The 18,242-nt window shown below is 40.0% G+C and overlaps 1 protein-coding gene across 1 annotated transcript in view; it reads right to left on the minus strand.

Annotated features, from left to right (window-relative positions):
• Positions 1–233: 233 nt before the first annotated feature.
• The window catches only part of HS2ST1 (heparan sulfate 2-O-sulfotransferase 1), a 182,867-nt gene continuing 164,858 nt past the window's right edge, over positions 234–18,242 (minus strand). The window contains exons 4-7 of the mRNA XM_088481942.1: positions 17,978–18,116; positions 16,412–16,509; positions 6,048–6,205; positions 234–2,227 (exon numbers count right to left, since the gene is read on the minus strand). Coding sequence (XP_088338068.1) covers positions 2,001–2,227; positions 6,048–6,205; positions 16,412–16,509; positions 17,978–18,116 — 622 coding nt within the window. The 3' untranslated portion in view covers positions 234–2,000. The remainder of the gene's footprint in view (positions 2,228–6,047; positions 6,206–16,411; positions 16,510–17,977; positions 18,117–18,242) is intronic.

The following is an 18,242-nucleotide window of genomic DNA, read 5'->3' on the forward strand; positions in this document are numbered from 1 at the left end:
TCAATTGTGATTTTATGACTTAGTAAAAACTTGAACATTCAGGAAATAAGCAACAAATGAAAAATGTGCACTCCGCAGTATGTCTTGATGTATACTATATTTAAAGCAGGGGGTGGGGAGCAGCACTTTTATAAAAGCAATTATATTGTAGGCCCCAATCCTGGAAGATTGTGTCAGAGAGCAATACAGCAGAAATAGGTCATATTTCTCAAACTTGGTCCTAAAATAATAAAGTTGGCCGCTACACCGCAGTTTTCCCCACCCGGGGGACACTGCGACCCGCAGGCTATTTTAGCGGGGCGCCGTGCCAGAGGGCAAGGTGCTTTTTGCCCTTTATAAATAGGGCAGGGTACGGTGCCCCCGCTAAAACAGCCTCTTTGAACAATATCGTTAAGTGTTTTCCCTACACTGCCTGGCTCAATGTCGTTAATGATATCGTTCAGTGACTGCACCCGCCCTCATCCCCGAACTTACAGAACCTGACAAGATTGTCAGGTTGCCCTGCAAGTACGGCGATGAAAGACACTTAACGATCTGCGGGAGTGCGCATCGTTAATATCTTGCATACACACTGGACGATATTGAACGCAATGAACGATAACGATATTGTTCAATTTATCGTCTAGTGTGTACGCGGCTTAAGAGATTTGTAACCATTTGGGTATGGGAGAGGGCTGTGCTTGTAGTTGTCAGGACTACCCTCTGTGTGTTGTAGGCAGAGTAATCTCCTGTTGACATAACCAACAAGCAGAAGAAAGAATGAGAAACAGCTTTTTGTGAAATAAGTTTTCAATATTGCTCTCTCTGTCATAAAGGAAGAATGTCCTACAATGGACACTGTAGGGAAATATATTTATCATTTTCTTATATCACTAGTCTTCATCTAAATATAAGGACATGTCCGCGCTTTTATATACAATAATACATCTTAATTTATGTTATATAATTAAATGTATTAGTGTTTTAGCGACACTGAGTTTGTTTATTTCGTTTTGGGTTTTTTTGCGGCACAAGGGGGGCTACAGGGTGGGAAAGTTTGCAGAGAGTTTGGAAAAAATATAGAGGGGTATTCGGCAACCAATTGACTATGGGGAAATGTATCAAGCCTTCTAAAGAGTAAAGAAATTGCTCATAGCAAGCAGCGTCTATCTAGAACTTATTAAATACATTCTGTAAAATGATAAGTAGAAGCTGAGAGGTTGTTATGGTAACTTCTCTACTGGTTCATTTCTCCACTATTTGCAAGGCTTGGTACATCTCCCCCGAAGTCTCCAAAACCATAGACCAAGACAGGTACATACGTACTGTGCAATAATTCACCTGTAATACTTTCCGAATAAAGGATCTAACCAGCTTATAATATTCTCAGCAACAAAAGCCATTAAATACATTTATTCATAAAAAAGGGAACCACTCTTTAAAAGTCAAGGGTTAGGGAACTAAAATGTAGCAAAAGAAAAATAAAATAAAAACAAACTGCTTTCTTTGAGTTGTTAGTTAATTAGAGCCAACAAGATTCTAATTAAGCACCAATGTGAAAATGGACAAGTTACACAGCAGCATGATTCGATACAAATCTTGAAGGTGTTTAAATATTAATAGGTACATGTTCAGTAACAAGAACTCAAATGAAAACACAAAATAAAACTGGAAGGAAACATCTGAATGAACACACAGTAAAAAAAAAAAAAGAAAAAAAAAAAAAAAAGTTTGGTTTTGTCTGTACAGTGTATATTCCGGACTGTCCAGTGTCCATTTTGTTAGAGTTAAATCCTCGCATATTGTATTTATCAGTATGATAGTGTGGCAGTACTTGGAGATCACCTCAAGGTCTCGTTTTCTTAGTGGCGCACATTTGATATGGCTCATTTGATGACAACCTTAGCAAGTTACCAATGAACCGTCTCAAGGGTATAATTACCAAGCGAGTCTGTAGGCCTGAAATTAAAGTCTTATGAACAAAGGTGTAGTCCATTAAATTAACAGCACATGCTGTGTCCTTAGTTTGACTTTGGGTAAATTTTTTCATAGAAAAAGTTCTGTGCCAATATGTACAGTTCCCCATCTTTTTCCCGAACCGCGTGTGCCCTGACGAACTGGAACTGCTCCAGTGCAAACTCATAAAACTCGTTCTCCATTTTCCATATGTCTGACTGCTGAAGTTTTGCCGTGGTCTCCTTGGAAGGTGCTTTCTTCTCAGTTGTTTTTCTCAGGTGGGATTTTTTTCCTTTAGTTACAAAAGGAAGGTAAGAAAAGAAAAAGTTAGAAAGTTAGAGGGATTAAGAAAAAATAAATAAAAACATTAGATACTGACAAATGTAAAATGAATAAAAAAATATTTAAAAAATATAGATGTGTCCAGAATTCATACATTACTACTCTGGTAAGGGCCGTGAAGGTAAATAGTTTTATTCCAGTGACTAGGGAAAGAGCTGGATTACTGTATTTTTAAAAGTTAACTTATTCATGTAATAAATCTATCTTCATTAGTCTAGTAGCATCAATTGAGTCCTATGTACAACAAATATATACTTTAAATGAAAGTTGTGGAGAGTTGTAAGGACAAAAACAAGGATATGATGATAAGTGTTCAGTTTAACTTGTTTTCGACACTCCAAAAAGTTTCCCTACTTCTATTATTTATAGGTCCATACTGGCATGGATTGAATTGTAACATTGCAGTTACTAACAGATTTATTTTGCATTGCATCTAAGGCTAGGTACACATCAGAATGGCATACAATAAAACACAATGGTTGTTCCAATTTCCCTTCATCCCAGAACACAAGATATAGAGTGAACACACTATGCTTAATGAATGCACAATATATCATTTGGGAGCACTGTATCCACTTCATCTATTCTCCTGTCCCCACTTTACACTCATCGTGTACATCATCAATAGTTTTAGGTAATGTCCTCAGAGGAAGCTTGGACCAATACAGATGTGCCCACATACATCTATCCTCCGTGCGCTACAAGTCGCGTCACACATAAAGCAGGAGCTCAGTGTGACTCAGTAGCTCAGAGCGTCTTTTCGTGCGTCTTTTTACCTTCAAATGCATCTTATTCACATAGCGATGTGAATAGATAGCACAAGCAGCTTCTGCTGATTAAAATGATATACAGCATGCCTATGTTCTCTGAGTGTCTGTGGGTGTATCTGCATGCTAAACACTACGTTACAGTGTTACAGCCGCTGACACTGTATGTAGCATTTCACATGCAGATACACCCGCACTCGCTCACAGAACATAGGCATGCTGCATATCATTTTAATCAGCAGAAGCTGCTTGTGCTGCCTAGTCACAGCAATCTCTGAATAACACGCATTTGAAGGTAAAAAGACACACAAAATGACGATCGGAGCTACTGAGTCAGGCCATGGCATGGTGCGACTAGAAAGGCTGTTTAATGCGCCAGGAGGCTAGATGTATGTGGACCCGGCTGTATATCTTGTGGTCTTCTGGTTGATCATACACACTGCATGATGTGCACATTGTTCATGACATCTTCCCCTTGTGATGTGCAGCACATCAGATGTGAAGATGCGATGAATGCTGCAAGTGAATGTACCATTGAGCGTACACACTATGCAATATAAACGGTATGTTGTTAATACATCTCCTAACGTGTACCTGGCCTAACAGTAATACTTTCAATGTGGTAGCCGATGCAGAAATCTCACATTAGCCACCATATCTGGCTACCTTGAGGCAATCCATTCCCTATGGTACCCTGGTTTGTACAAACTTTGTTCAGTTTTAAAAATGTTTACATCACTGGGTCAGGAACCAAGTGAAATGGCTTTTGGCTCAATTTTTTACTCTCGACACATATGGCACGGACATTTCTAAATATAATTTTGCTTAAAGGGCTCAGAGGAATATGTATTAATAATGATGGCACTGCCGTTATTATTAACAGTCCATATCGTAAACAGACTTCGTCATATTTAATTAAAGTTTCCCTGCTATGTTCTATGTGTAATTCGCAGGAACAGCAGTAGCGATAAAAGATGTCCCTCTGAGTTACATCCCTTGAAAATGTGATAGACTCCTCCAATATGCCAAAGATTCCCCCAGAGAATCTGACACTGCACATGTGCACAGTGTCAGTCTCCTGAACCAGACGGGGACTGTGGGAGATGGATCGTAAGATCCCTCTCCTCTAAATATGCTTCCATAGGTATAAAGCGGTTTTCACCACATTAGGAAGGCGTAAACTCATTCCTCAGGGAGCACTAACAGTGCATGTTTTCCAGGTCTCCTCACAGAATCACAAGTGAAATAATTAGCTCCACCTGTGGATCTTTTAAAATGTATCAGTGAGTAATGACTACACCTGTGCACCAACTAGGAAACATGGAAACCATGCAATGTTAGTGCTCCCTGAGGAATGAGTTTGGGAAACACAGGCATAAACCAATGGGGCCAAACTATTTTAATACAAAGGGGTCAGACCGTAGTCCCCATTAATATTAATAATTATGTGGACTGCAGTCTGCAGTGGTATTTAGCCTTTTGCAGGTGATTTTGGTGAAATCTCCTGCATTAGGTTATTACTATATAGCAACAATTCGTAAACTTATACAGAAACTGCAGTTTCTATAAGGTTTTTTGAAAAAAACAAAACACCCTTGATAAATAGGCCCCTTAATCAGTTTGTGGGACTATATAATTTTATACATGCATGCACTTATTATATATAATTATATTTCAATTCTAAAGATGGGCAAACGGATTCTGGTTTCAAGAACTGTCACATAGGTTTGCCAGCAGCTGACACTTTTTAAATAGAAATGTTTAATATAAATAAAAATAAGAATTGATTACTATGGCTTCTGTTACCCAGATGTTTTCATTATATAGTGCCAAAATCAAACACTCATGTGTGACACAGGCCAAGAGGCTGCAGTGACTCATTTTAAACAGGCAGCACAGCTAGTATAAATTATGAGCCTCTTGGCTGAAAATCTACAGTCTGTAATTATGCACTGCTGTTAATCCTAGGTGGTCCTGCAGATTTGTTTATTAGGAGTAGCCAGTCATAAAGGTCAGTATTCTAATTGGGGAAAACTAGTTTGGGTTCCATTGCTGCCTTTAGAATCCCCTACAAAAATAGGGTCTCATGATATGATCTGCTGCAAGTTTGCATTTCATCTGTTGTCTGCCCCTAAATTTCCAAGCAAAGATTTCTATCACCCATAAGTGGACAGAGGGTATGGAGCAAAAACAAATGGTGCTAAAGCCTCTTAATGTGGGAAACACATATATTCTCCCTATGGCTACCAACAGTGCATGATTACTAGTCCCCGCCATATTGAATCAAAAGAAACACCAACCCAATAACAGATATCGGAACTCCCTACAAGGGATGCTGAGGAACCAACTAGTTGGCTAGATCAGGGTGTATCAACTTAAAGTCATTTCATAAAGCCGTATACATGATCCAGTACAGCAGACGTGTCCAAACTCACAGTCCAGGTTTTAAGGCTATCCATGCTTGAGCCCAGATGGTTAAATTAAATTGACTGAGGTGGTAATTAAGTCACCTGTGCTCAAGTATGACTATCCTTTACATAACTGTATTAGTAATAATTTAGTGTGTAAGAATAAAATATATTTACTTAGTGTAAAGGAGGTTCCTTTATATTGAAGGCGTACTCATTGAAGGTTACTGGGTAAAATTATTATTAACTTAGTAGGGTACATAATAAAATAAGTATAGACATCCCCAGTGTTCTGAATACAGCAATATAAGAACTGACTCAGTGTAATATCAGTTCTGAACATGCCAATGTATATGGTCTCATATAATCTCAAGATAATAAAATCAGTTTCAGTTATCCTGCATGCATACGCCCATGTACAGTATGTGAAATGAGGTGGATTTTAAAATAATACAAATAGTAGGTGTGTTTAGATTAGCGCTAGCAGGATCGATAAACATCTACATAATGTGACATCAAGGGACTGTTCTGCAATACATTCAAGCAAAACGTCACTGACCCCAACACAAGGGAACGCAGAATAATGTAAGAATACCTGAGCGGTAGAGCTCTGTGGCACCTCTGAAAAACCGTGGCAAAGCGGCTTCCAGCAACATAATGAAATCCTCCAGCTCTTCTGTGACTCCCACGAGAAAGTACTCGTTAACCAGGTTGTACTTGGCTTGGTCCAGAGCCCATTTGCTCCCCACATTCCTGAAACAATAGTTTAGTTAAATGCACCTTTTGGATTTAAGGAGCAAACTCTAATCTTTCAACTACAGAAGTATACAGGAAAAGCAGGAAGGATAAGAAAAACAATACCAGCATATAAAAAACTTATTGCTCATCATATTTTGCATCATTCTGTTTGTTACTATGGTAACGGATGTAAAGTGTCAGGATAGAGTTTTTTTTGTCAAGATGAATTGTTGGCAATAGTTTTATTTTCTTTTTTTAGCCTGAACCTTAGATTTGTCTATCTTTGAGCATGCATAAAAAAAAAGCTATTATGTTAAGCACGCAATGTACATTTCACGTGCTAGGTTTTTGGCTGCTGATCGACTAATGAGCTCCAGGAAAAACAAGACTTTATGAAATGTATGATCTTCGGTCTCTTTGGGAATCATTAAAATAATATGATGGTAACAGCTTGAAGCTGCAGGTTAGGTGAAATAACATTTTTTCGAGGGATTAGTAGCACCTAACACCACAATAACAATTTTATATCCTCTCACTCAACAAATAATTTGAGAAAAGTGGGTACTAAAGCAGTAGCTATAGAGCTATAAAGCTGTACAATCGTAATCTTCATGTGGTAATGTGTGTATAGAGAGAGCAAGAGCTACCCAAAGAGTATTATTTAGGCAATAAATATCCAAGATTTGTACTACAGCTGCAATGTCCTATGGATGGCCAGGAGGCCTCATCTGGTTCCCATGGGAATTGTCCTGCAGCACGCAATAAATAAGACCTCTATTTAATTTCTGCTTTAAGCATGGAGCGGTTTCCAACCTTCAATACTCTGACGCACAGTGGAAATTACTTAATCAACTGGCCAGATCACATTGAGGCCTGATAATGCAGTTGTCAGATTACTGCACATATGTGGTCTGATCTTAGTATGGATGCACATGGCGAGCTTTAGCATATATATCGCATGCGTAGAAGCAAATTAATGCATTTTTGAGTATTTCCGTCCGATTCTGAATCGGCCGGATCCATCTTTGGGGGCAATTCAATTAAATTCAATGTTGAATAGCGGCAGGAAGTGCCCTGAGCTATTCAATTGGCCGCGTTGTAAACCTGTATCAAGACTTAATATGCCCTAAGGGGCAAATTTAATTACACAATATATTCTTATCAGCACTCGTTAATAATCTTAAATGGTTGCCTAAGGGGCATATTTAATAACAAGTGATATTCATGTTATCAGTTGTTACTAATCTTAAATGGTGCTCAAACCAATCAGATCCTACCTGTTATGTGTCTTAAAAATGACAGTTAGGAGTTGATTGGAGAACCATTTAAGATTCGTGACGAGTGATAACAAGAAGACTCATTATTAAATACTCCCAGTAGATACCAAGCGAAGCCAAAGAGAAAGAAGAGATCCATGATCACTACTGATGTTACACAGACATTTACATGCATACATTTCTAATTCTGCTTCTATGTCAGCCTTATGTTTGACAGATATCTAAGAGACCTGTGTAAATATACATGTGCAAGCTCTAAACCACCTATGGGACAATTCCCATGGAATATCAGGCAGGCAGTGGTGACCAATGAAACAAGCGATTATGAAAAGAAAGCTAGCAACGGTGTACCATGCACTAATACTGTTTCACTTCTTGGAAGTCTAATGAGACCTCGGTCTTCTCATAAATATTTAATGACATTTTAACACTTTTACTCAATATCCTGCTGTCTGTTTATAGTGAGTTTCTGCTAATTAGTAAATTCCCAGCTTGGAAATAATAGGACCTGATTTTATACAGCCGCATACTGATTAACTGAAGTGTTATATTCAACACTTATGCCATGATGTATTGATCTGAGGAGAGCAGAGGGACTTTTAGCTGAATTTATTTATTCCGTTTTACTATAGCTACCATGGCTTAAATTAAGTATTCATAAGTATTGCGCACTGCAGGCCACACAGACAACATTTAACGTTCTGAAGCAGACTAAAATGTTGCATATAATATAGTTATAAGTGATACTGAAGGTGTTTATCCCGCTTGATTGCCTACTATTATTGTAAGCCTTTTGGTTATTTGATCTTTACAATATATAAATATTGTTTACTGCTTGGTGAAAGTGGCATACTATCATAGTATCAAGCAAACTTAAAGTGCCACCTTCTACTGTCACTATGAGGAGAGCTGCTAAACAACTCAAATAGGATGAGAACAATATGGGGAGTGCAGAGGAAAGAAAGAATAAGGTCATTTAAAAAAACAAACCCTTAAGTATGGTGTTCCAAATTCCAGAAATATCCTTTATCCAGGAAAACAGGTGAGAGAAGCTTTCCTAAGTGGGTCCTCTCTATCCTTTGTCTCTCCCTTCTTTAACTCTGTTTGCAAATATATTTTGTATGGATACGTCACGGACTGTCTCGTGCTACTGACCCTTTTGGCGCTTTAAAAAATAAACGGTTGGGATTACCGTCACTGTATACAAGTGTTTGTGTATTATTGTATACAGTGTCGGTAATCCTAACCGTTTATTTGTATATACACGCACATCTCAAACTGATAAAATGACATACATTAATTTATAAACACTACATATGCAACTTTAGCCAGAGGTTTGTTAAAAAAAACAAAAAAAAACACTTTAGGTTTAAAAAGGAAATCTGTAGTGAGAAGAGGTGATCCCAAAAGATCGGCTTTACGACAGGTACAGTAATCAGATGTTAATTCACAGTGTGAACCCTTTGTCTTTGCCCAAAAGCATTCATTTTCTTGCAGTTTAAACAGCCCATTTAAATTATAGGCATACTGGAAATTGCGCCTGAAAACTTTCACGAACACAGCTGTATATACAATTTGCAGACAAAAGAACACAAATTACTGTAATAACTGTGCAGGGTTATCAGGTTTACAGTTCTCTCAAATTAGGTTCTGCTAACTCAGACAAAAACATATTAAAGCAGTTTTGTTGGCTTTTTTATGAGAGATGTTTTCATCATACATGGTCTCTATGCAATACGTAAACTGAAAGCCAAGCCGCTTGTTATTATTTTATTGATCCAATGCTGGGTACGCACAATACGATATATTGCGCAACCTTGGTACTTTTGACCAATCTACGCGGCCGTCGTAGTGCGTACACGCAATCCATCGTTTACACCCATTGTTCATCGCATTGTCCTATCTTATGTACTGCGCCTCAGATTGGACGATACAATGAGTGATGTGCTGTACATCGTGTAGTGCGGCATCTGCACATATGCAAATCTCACAACATCGGAGATGTACGCAAAGTTGTCTTTTTAGTACTAAAAATTGTATACAGGTAGTCGTCATTATTTTTTTAAATCTATAAGCCTGTAATGACTGACAGCAATGTTAATGAATGTGTCAGTAATTTTATTTTAAAGAGATAAAAGAAAAAAATAAATGACTGTGGATAGGCCTTTCTACGCCAGTTGAAACAGCTCTTGGGGAGATTACTCTATTCCTGAGAAAGCCAAATGGGCTAACTTAGGAAGTGCCTGTTACCGACTCCTCCCACTGATGAATCAGAGGTGTTACTCGCTGCAACCACCAGGTTCCTACACCTGCGCATTCCCCGCTGGCTGCTATGTGCCAGTGTTACACTTGGTAGAGGTCAGAGGTCTGTGCTTGAAGATATTGGGTTGAACCTCAGGACATCCAGAGAATGGATAAATGTTTGGTGCTTATCGGATAGTCACAGGATACAAGCAGATACAGGTGTCTTGAAGCAAAATGTTTATTAGAGTCAATAAAATGAGTTAAAAAAACCCATTATTCTTAGTCGTACTAGACAAATCACAGCATACAGATGTTCTTCGGAATATCAGTGTTCAGATCTTCTTGGAAATAAAATTTTGAGCCCAAAAGTGTATTACAAGAGCCCTGAGTGAAAGCACACAATACAGCAACCATTAATCCAGTCTCTATCCTTTAAACCAGAGGTTGCAAATGTGGTCGTCCTCAAGGCTCCCCAACAGTTCAGGTTTTACAGATACAGTCAGGTGCATAAATATTGGGACATTGACAGAATTTTCATATTTTGGCCTCTATTCACCACCACAATGGCTTTGAAATGAAACAAACAAGATGTGCTTTAACTGGATACTTTCAGATTTAATTTGAGGGTAATTACATCCAAATCAGGTGAACGGTGTAGGAATTACAACGGTTTCTATATGTGCCTCCCACTTTTTAAGGGGCCAAAAGTAATGGGACAAACTAAACAATCCTAAATCTAACTTTCACTTTTTAATACTTTGTTGCAAATCCTTTGCAGGCAATTACAGCCTGAAGTCTGGAACGCATAGACATCACCAGATCCCTGGTGATGCTCTAACCAGGCCTCTACTGCAAATGTCTACAGTTCCTGCTTGTTCTTGAGGCATTTACCCTTCAGTTTTGTCTTCATCAAGTGAAATGCATGCTCAAATCAGATTCAGGTCAGGGGATTGACTTGGCCATTGCATAACATTCCACTTTTTAGCCTTAAAAAACTCTTTGGTTGCTTTTGCAGTATGCTTCGGGTCATTATCCATCTGCACTGTGAAGCGCCGTCCAATGAGTTCTGAAGCATTTGACTGAATATGAGCATATATTGCCCGAAACACTTCAGAATTCAGTCTGCTGCTTTTGTCAGCAGTCACATCATCAATAAATACAAGGGAACCAGTTCCATTGGCAGCCATACATGCCCACGCCATGACACTACCACCACCATGCTTCACTGATGAGGTGGTATGTTTTGGATCATGAGTAGTTCCTTTCCTTCTCCATACTCTTCCCATCACTCTGGTACAAGTTGATCTTTGTCTCATCTGTCCACAGGATGTTGTTCTAGAACAGTAATGGCTTTTTTAGATGTTGTTTGGCAAACTCTAATCTGGTCTATGGCGGAGGGTTAGTGCCTGGTTTTTGTGGCTCACCAATGATTTACATCTTGTGGTGAACCCTCTATATTAACTCTTGTGAAGTCTTCTCTTGATTGTTGACTTTGACACATATAAACCTACCTCCTGGGTAGTGTTCTTGATTTGGCCAACTGTTGTGAATGGGTTTTTCTTCACCAGGGAAATAATTCTTCTGTCATCCACCACAGTTGTTTTCAGTGGTCTTCCGGGTCTTTTGGTGTTGCTGAGCTCTCTGGTGCGTTCTTTCTTTTTAAGAATGTTCCAAACAGTTGATTTGGCGACACCTAATGTTTTTGCTCTCTCTATGATGGGTTTGTTTTGATTTTTCAGCACCGTTCACCTGATTTGGATGTAATTACCCTCAAATTAAATCTGCAAGTCTGCAGTAAAAGCACATCTTGTTTGTTTCATTTCAAAGCAATTGTGGTAGTGAATAGAGGTCAAAATATGAAAATTCTGTCAATGTCCCAATATTTATGCACCTGACTGTATCCATGGTTGAGCACAGGTAGTTAAATCAAAATGAATGAGGTACTAATTAAGTCACCTGTGCTCAACCATGGATATCTCTAAAACCTGAACTGTTGGGGAGCCTTGAGGACCACGTTTGGGAACCTCTGCTTTAAACCAATACAGCTGAATGCATGCACTGTACACTACATTCAGGTGGAGAAATTTCACACTTTACATGGTTTCCAGTTGAGAGAGAGGAGTGTACTCCCCTCTGTGCACAAGGCTATCCCTGTAGAAAGCCAAGCTATTGGCCACTCTCAAGTGCCTGGAAGTCTAGGAGGGGGCTTGTTCGCTCTACATCCAGGAGATAATCTCTAGGGACTGCTCATATATAGGTTCCACAGGGTATGCAGCCTGACCCTGGTGCAGCAGTTTCCCGGCTACTGATGCTAGGGTCCTTTACAGCTCCAGTGGAGCAGTGAGCATGCTGGAATCCCTAGCTCTTCCTAAAACTTTGGAGTTCATTCAAACTCAGTATGCTTCAGGGGAAGACCATCTGTCAGTCTACATGGTGCAGTTGCCGGCTGGTGTCACTGGAAAGGAGGGGATGACTAGAGGATTACCAAAGGATGTGTGCATCCCTCTGAAAAATTAACCACCACCAACCCCCACTCCGGATCCCCCCAGACGAGGGTGAGTACATCCTTTATTTAAATACATAATCATATCTATATTGAACTACATTAAACACTTCATACTTGGGACACATATGCATATGTCGATTGCAATAGGAATAACTAATATTTTAGTCTACCGAAATCAGATTTGCTATAAATGTTTCTGGAACAAATAGACCTTTCTTTTGTATCAATTTGAATTTTATAAACATATATGTAGGAGGGATACAGTTTTCCATGGCCTTGGAAAGGAATTAGATGGGTGACAGGAACATTTTTTTTTTTTTAACTTGCAAAATGTTTACTGGACAACCAAAAAGGCTTATTAGGTAATTTAGTTTATCTGTCACTTAATGTTAGCTCACTTCAAATAGCAAATTGATAATGATCTATTGTTTCCCATAGAGAGATGATATAGTATGGCTCTTGGAGATTTGCTTTTGCATGGGAAAATATGCTGCTTAAGGTGCGCACACACGGTACGATATCTATGAACGATATGAATGATAACGTTCAACGATATAGCGTTAATTTTTATGCAATGAACGACCAACGATGCGCGTTCCCGCATGAACGATAACGATATCTATGATTGTTTGTATATGAAGGCCAATGTGGACGATATAATCAACTTTGACTGTTCGGAGCTGTGGCAGGGGGACTCCACTGAAAGATATCTTGAACAATATCTTTCAAGTCGTTGGTGGTACAGATCGTACCGTGTGTATGCAGCTTTAGATTGAATGCTGTGTTTTACCGATTGTGTGATGGAGAATCTGATGTCACGGTCAACCTGAACCCAATGGTAGCATGCACCTTTGTTATATAACTCCTGTCAGGCACAGCCTGGCCAGACATAATTACAGGGATAGACAACATATCATTAAAGCCCTGTCCCCCACTAACCACAGTTCATCAGCTTCACTGGAAAAGGAGAACCCAGATTTGCACAAATCTTTAGTAATATTTAATGATGGAGGTGGTCACACATGGCCTTGTTTATGCTTTAACTCTACATTAGCATGTGTTCCATCTAGAGCCAAAAGGAGTGTTCTACAACCTTTCAGTTCCTTGAAACATTGCTACTAATATAGTTGGCAAATCTCTAATTAACTGGGACAGTTCCTTCCTGCGGCAAAAATGGGTTGCCAGGCACCGTTAATAAAGTTTAAGCCAGTTTGAATCCCCCTTTCACTAGCTGCAGGGACATGATCTTCACTGTTTTTTATATTCATGTCCACAAAATGTAACTTAGAGCAGTTATACAGCATAGCCTGCTACCTGATGACGGTGTAGGTTTTGGTGTGGTCCCAACACAATGTGTGTGTGTTTCGATGTTAACTCCCATTACGATATATGCAATATACATTGCATTGTCAGAGAATGTGTGTGTTTCCCGATTTCTACAAACAACCCCCTCCCCTCAGTAGCATACCTTCACATATACCGCCATTCCCCTATGCTTACATCCTGAAGTCTGGCCAGCTTTGGCTATGTAATACAAGCTACAGTAATGTTATACCAGGACACAAGGGGAGTGTTGGGACTTCTGATAACCCACGAAAGTGATGCATCACACAACAGGTTTTTGGAGAAGATAACATCATCAATTGGAAGGATGAGTTATCTATGTATGGGTATTTAGAATTTCAACTACCAAACTTGACGAGTGCGAGTTGGAGGAAGGAAGATGGTCCTCACTCCCAATGTGAGCCTCTTTTAGAGGACAGCAAACAATGATACTGAGTTATAGGGGAACCTAAGAAGGGTAAAGTGGGGTAACACCTGGGCTCAAGCCCAGTCTTAAGCAGCAGAAGAACTGAAGATTGTCAAGAACACTTGTGGTTTGGGTGGATATCCATAAAACAGTTTAATGGAAATATCTCTCCTATTGTTACGTGTTTTCTGATGTGTGAGCTAATATAGGTCGCAGTACAAGGTTGCAGTTCTTTTACTTTATTTTTTATTTTACATTTGGCTAAGTCTTTGTGATATTTTCACCAACTTAACAGTACCTGGAGTTCTACAGGCAAGCCTGGTGAGACTAAGTGGCTATACATCATCACAGATCGCACCCTTACTCTAGGACAAACAGAGAGCCATCGCCATACCCTGGGGGATTGTGACACGTTTCAAAGGGGATGTAGTCATGGTCACAATCCCGACATCGGAATGCCGGCTAGGGATTCATGACAGGCATCGAAATACCGACGCCTATCATAATCCTGAAGCTGGAATGCCGAGGACGTCATCCCAAATGAAATTAAGGTAAGTCCAGGGCGCCCTTAGCGTTAGCCGTGGGGGGAGGGCTAGGATTAGGGAGTCTAACGGGGTTAGGTTTAGATTTGGGGGGGGATTAGGGTTCGGCACCCCTATGGGGGAGGGTTAGTGCCAAGCAGCCCCTGGAAGGGGTCAGGGTTAGGCACTCCCCCCCCCCCACCGGTAGGGTTAGGTTTACGGAGCGGTAAGGGGGGTTTAGAGTTAGGCACCTCCTGGGGTAGGTTAGGGTTAGGCACTAGGCACCACTAAGGGAGGGTTGGGGGGGGGGGGGAAGACAGGGGAGGCGGGTAGGGTAATTACCTGCCCCAATGGGGATCTTGATCCTGACGGGCATTCGCAGTCTGTTTAGCCGCCAGCATTTCAATCCCATTCAGTTTTAAAGATGTGTCCCTGGAAAAGGCACTATTTTTGGCACTGACCCACTGCACAACTCCTCTTATTATGTACACTGGATGGGATTCTTAGCATATATTCTTACAATCCAGGCTTTTAGTTAATAAAAAAAAATTTCATTAGAATCAAGTTCGGTTAACTTATTATAAGGCTGCAGTGCACAGAGCTCTATCTAGACAACAATGCACGATGAGCGCTCAGATGCACCTATCCATAAGCCAGATGTCCCTAGAAAGTAAAAAAAACAATAAAAATAATAATATTGCCCACGTATGTTATTCAGCCATCGTTTACTGTGGTTTTTAGCTGGTCTCCATTTCCCTTTTCAAATCATGACACTTCCCCCGTCACATACAGCCTTGCACTACACTATCTGACTATTGATTAACAGGTCACTCCTTCCCTCAGGGTCCGTGGCAGTACACTAATCTGATGGGTTACTCTGTTCTATAGCTATTACATTTTGAAGGGGCTTATTGAATATAGGTTGCACTAGCCAAGCCAATTAAATCTCCATTATAAAACAGTATGTAACTCATTTTGAAAAATACAATAGAAGTTTTCACTCTAGTCAAACACTTAAAATATATAAATGCATCCCAGTGGTTTATAAGAGAAGACAAATGCACCTTTCATTTAAACATAGAGGCCCTAATTCGATACTTCCGTAAATCTCCGATGTGCAGATCTGTTTCTGCGAGTTGCATTGTCCCAAAGACGCAGCATGATTGACATACTGCTTGCGGATCCCAGAAAACGGGGGCATCTCGGTCCAGTTTTCCAGGCGTGTTGAAGCCAGTGGCTGCGTCCTTGTATGCAGCTGCCCTGGCAGTGTGATTGTGCCGGACATACTAAGTAATCTGAGGGTTACTCAGATGTTTGAAGTTCACAGAGTTGATCAGATGCTGCATCCTCGTATACAGCAGTGGATCAGAGAAGCTGGTAGTGGGCGTCTTTTTACCTAAAACGCCTCCTGCGGCTTTTGCTTATTTTAGCACAGCCATTGTGTACAGACGCAGCGTCTGTGCTATAGCGCCCATCTAAGAATCAGGCCTAGATGCCACGGTTTTGTGGCAATATGTGGACTGAATATATGTTTGTGATAATGCAGCCGGTCAAATAACTGGGAATGAGTGAATGTGGTCTCCCATCTCGGTGAGGTGACAGAGAATGCAGTCTTATGAATACACCTGGAAGCAAACATTTGTTTAGCACAGAAATAGCTGTCTTCATGGTTCGCAGGTGACCAGTACGCTTTAACAAAACTTTTCTAAGTGTAGGATAACTCTGAAATTAATTCCTTTATGTAGGAAAAAAAAAAAAAAAAAAGTCTCCCACTAGAGAATCACGACCAGCAAATCAGTTAATGGAGATCCTCAAAATCATTAATCTTTAATGTCCTTCTCCAGTATAAACTTGGATTCGCTAAGTACCGATTACAGTGATAAGATACTTAATTAATAAGTTAAGCCAATTTTCTCTCCTTACCAGCATTCTGAGCTGTGGCCGCAGAAGAACGGGATCTGTAGCCAAAGTTTCTCTGGAGCGCAGTCGGATCCTCCAGCTGCTACACATTCATCAAAGGTCTGGAAGAGAAAGATGTATCGTGAGATCTGAATGCCAAACATATTATACAACATTAACCCTTCATTGAGCGAGTATTTTGTGGACAGCAATGGCTGGAAGTGAACGGGTTAAACCACAGACTACTACAGATGACCCTAACTGTGATATACATGTATTTGAAACCCTTTTTTTTTAAATTATTATTATTATTATTAATGCTGCCCATTTGTCACCATTCCATGTACAGTGTAAAATGAAAGTGAGCTTTAACCAGAAATATAATTATATATTATATATATTTGCAATAACAACTTTCCATTCATTGCAACTAATCTATTGTTTCTCATCCGTCACAGTCCCAGGTTTCTCCCCCTTTGAATACTGACCTGTGCTCACTAAAACAAAATTCTCCAAACATGATTTTGTAGTAACAAAGAGGAAGCAACCTAAAGCTGGGTACACACTGACAGATACAGGCACAGATGATGGTTGTTCAGTGTGTATGAACAACCATCATCTGCAGATATATCTGTATAGTGTGTACCCACCTTAAACCTCTAACCAGTCACATGCTTACTTCTGGTCTCTGTGACAACTGCCACAGCACAATTACTAGAGAGATCAGTAAACCGGAGGTGGTGAGAAATTATCTGCAGATCAACTACTGCTATGTAGGGATATGACAGAGGCAGTGCTAGGTCTAAAATAATGAAACTTACAATAAAGTTTCTCTTTGTCTTTCCCAACACTTCCTTATAAAAAGCATGGCAGACATTACAAAGCATATACCTTAAATAACTATTTAATGAATGTGATGGCTCCTTTGTCAAGTGTTGCTTTTTTTTTTTAACCAGTTATTATTCAAAACGGAGCTGAAAGGTTACAGGACAACTCCACCTAACATTTAGATTTTAGCCAGCGACAAATAGTAAAATGGTGGATCTTTCTTGTTGAAGACCCCTGTGGTTTGGGAGCTCTCCATTTGTATGTTCCATTGAAACTTCATCTTAAATTGGTACCAGCATCTAAATCTGGGTACATACTAAAACGACAATGGTCAGCAGTCCAATGCGCCATCCAAGCGGCCAATTACACATTTCCCAATCATCCGCTCGATAAGTCTGACCTCACCTCACAACTGGGCGACATTTAAAGTTGCTCGCCCAGTTTCGATGTCAGTGTCGGCGATCCCTGCTGCCAGTGTATGGGAGATTGGCAGGTCACACACACACACGCATGCAGATGCACGGATATATCTTATAGACATATAGGCATAGGCTGTGCTGCAGGACCAACCGTATAGCTCTGTGAACTACATTGTCCACAGACATATCGTGTGTACACACCCGGCGACGCACTGGCGATATATCATTTGTTGATCGAATTAACGATATAATCGACAAGTGTGTACCCAGTATAAGTTACCTCATTTACTGCTGAAAGCACATTAGATAAACCACTTTGAACGTAACACAGCCACTCTTGTACCTTTTTATCTCCCTGCTTTCTCCGGCGCAGACCTGGCCTGTAGTCATCTCCAAAGCGTAGGAAATAGTAGTATGAAACAAGCCTCTCTATAGGATCCCTTATTACATTTATATAAATAGGTTTTTTCTTCACGCCAAATCTGAAATACGGAAAAAAGAAATTGTAAATGTCTCCACAAGAAAAAAAAAAATGCACTGAGCGAAAACAGCAAAGTAACGGTCAGCACTCCCCCTGATACTAAACTACATCTGCCATGGTGATTAGA

Source organism: Taudactylus pleione, unplaced genomic scaffold (assembly GCF_031769625.1).
Source record: "Taudactylus pleione unplaced genomic scaffold, aTauple2 ptg000017l, whole genome shotgun sequence".
NCBI classification, from domain to species: Eukaryota; Metazoa; Chordata; class Amphibia; order Anura; family Myobatrachidae; genus Taudactylus; species Taudactylus pleione.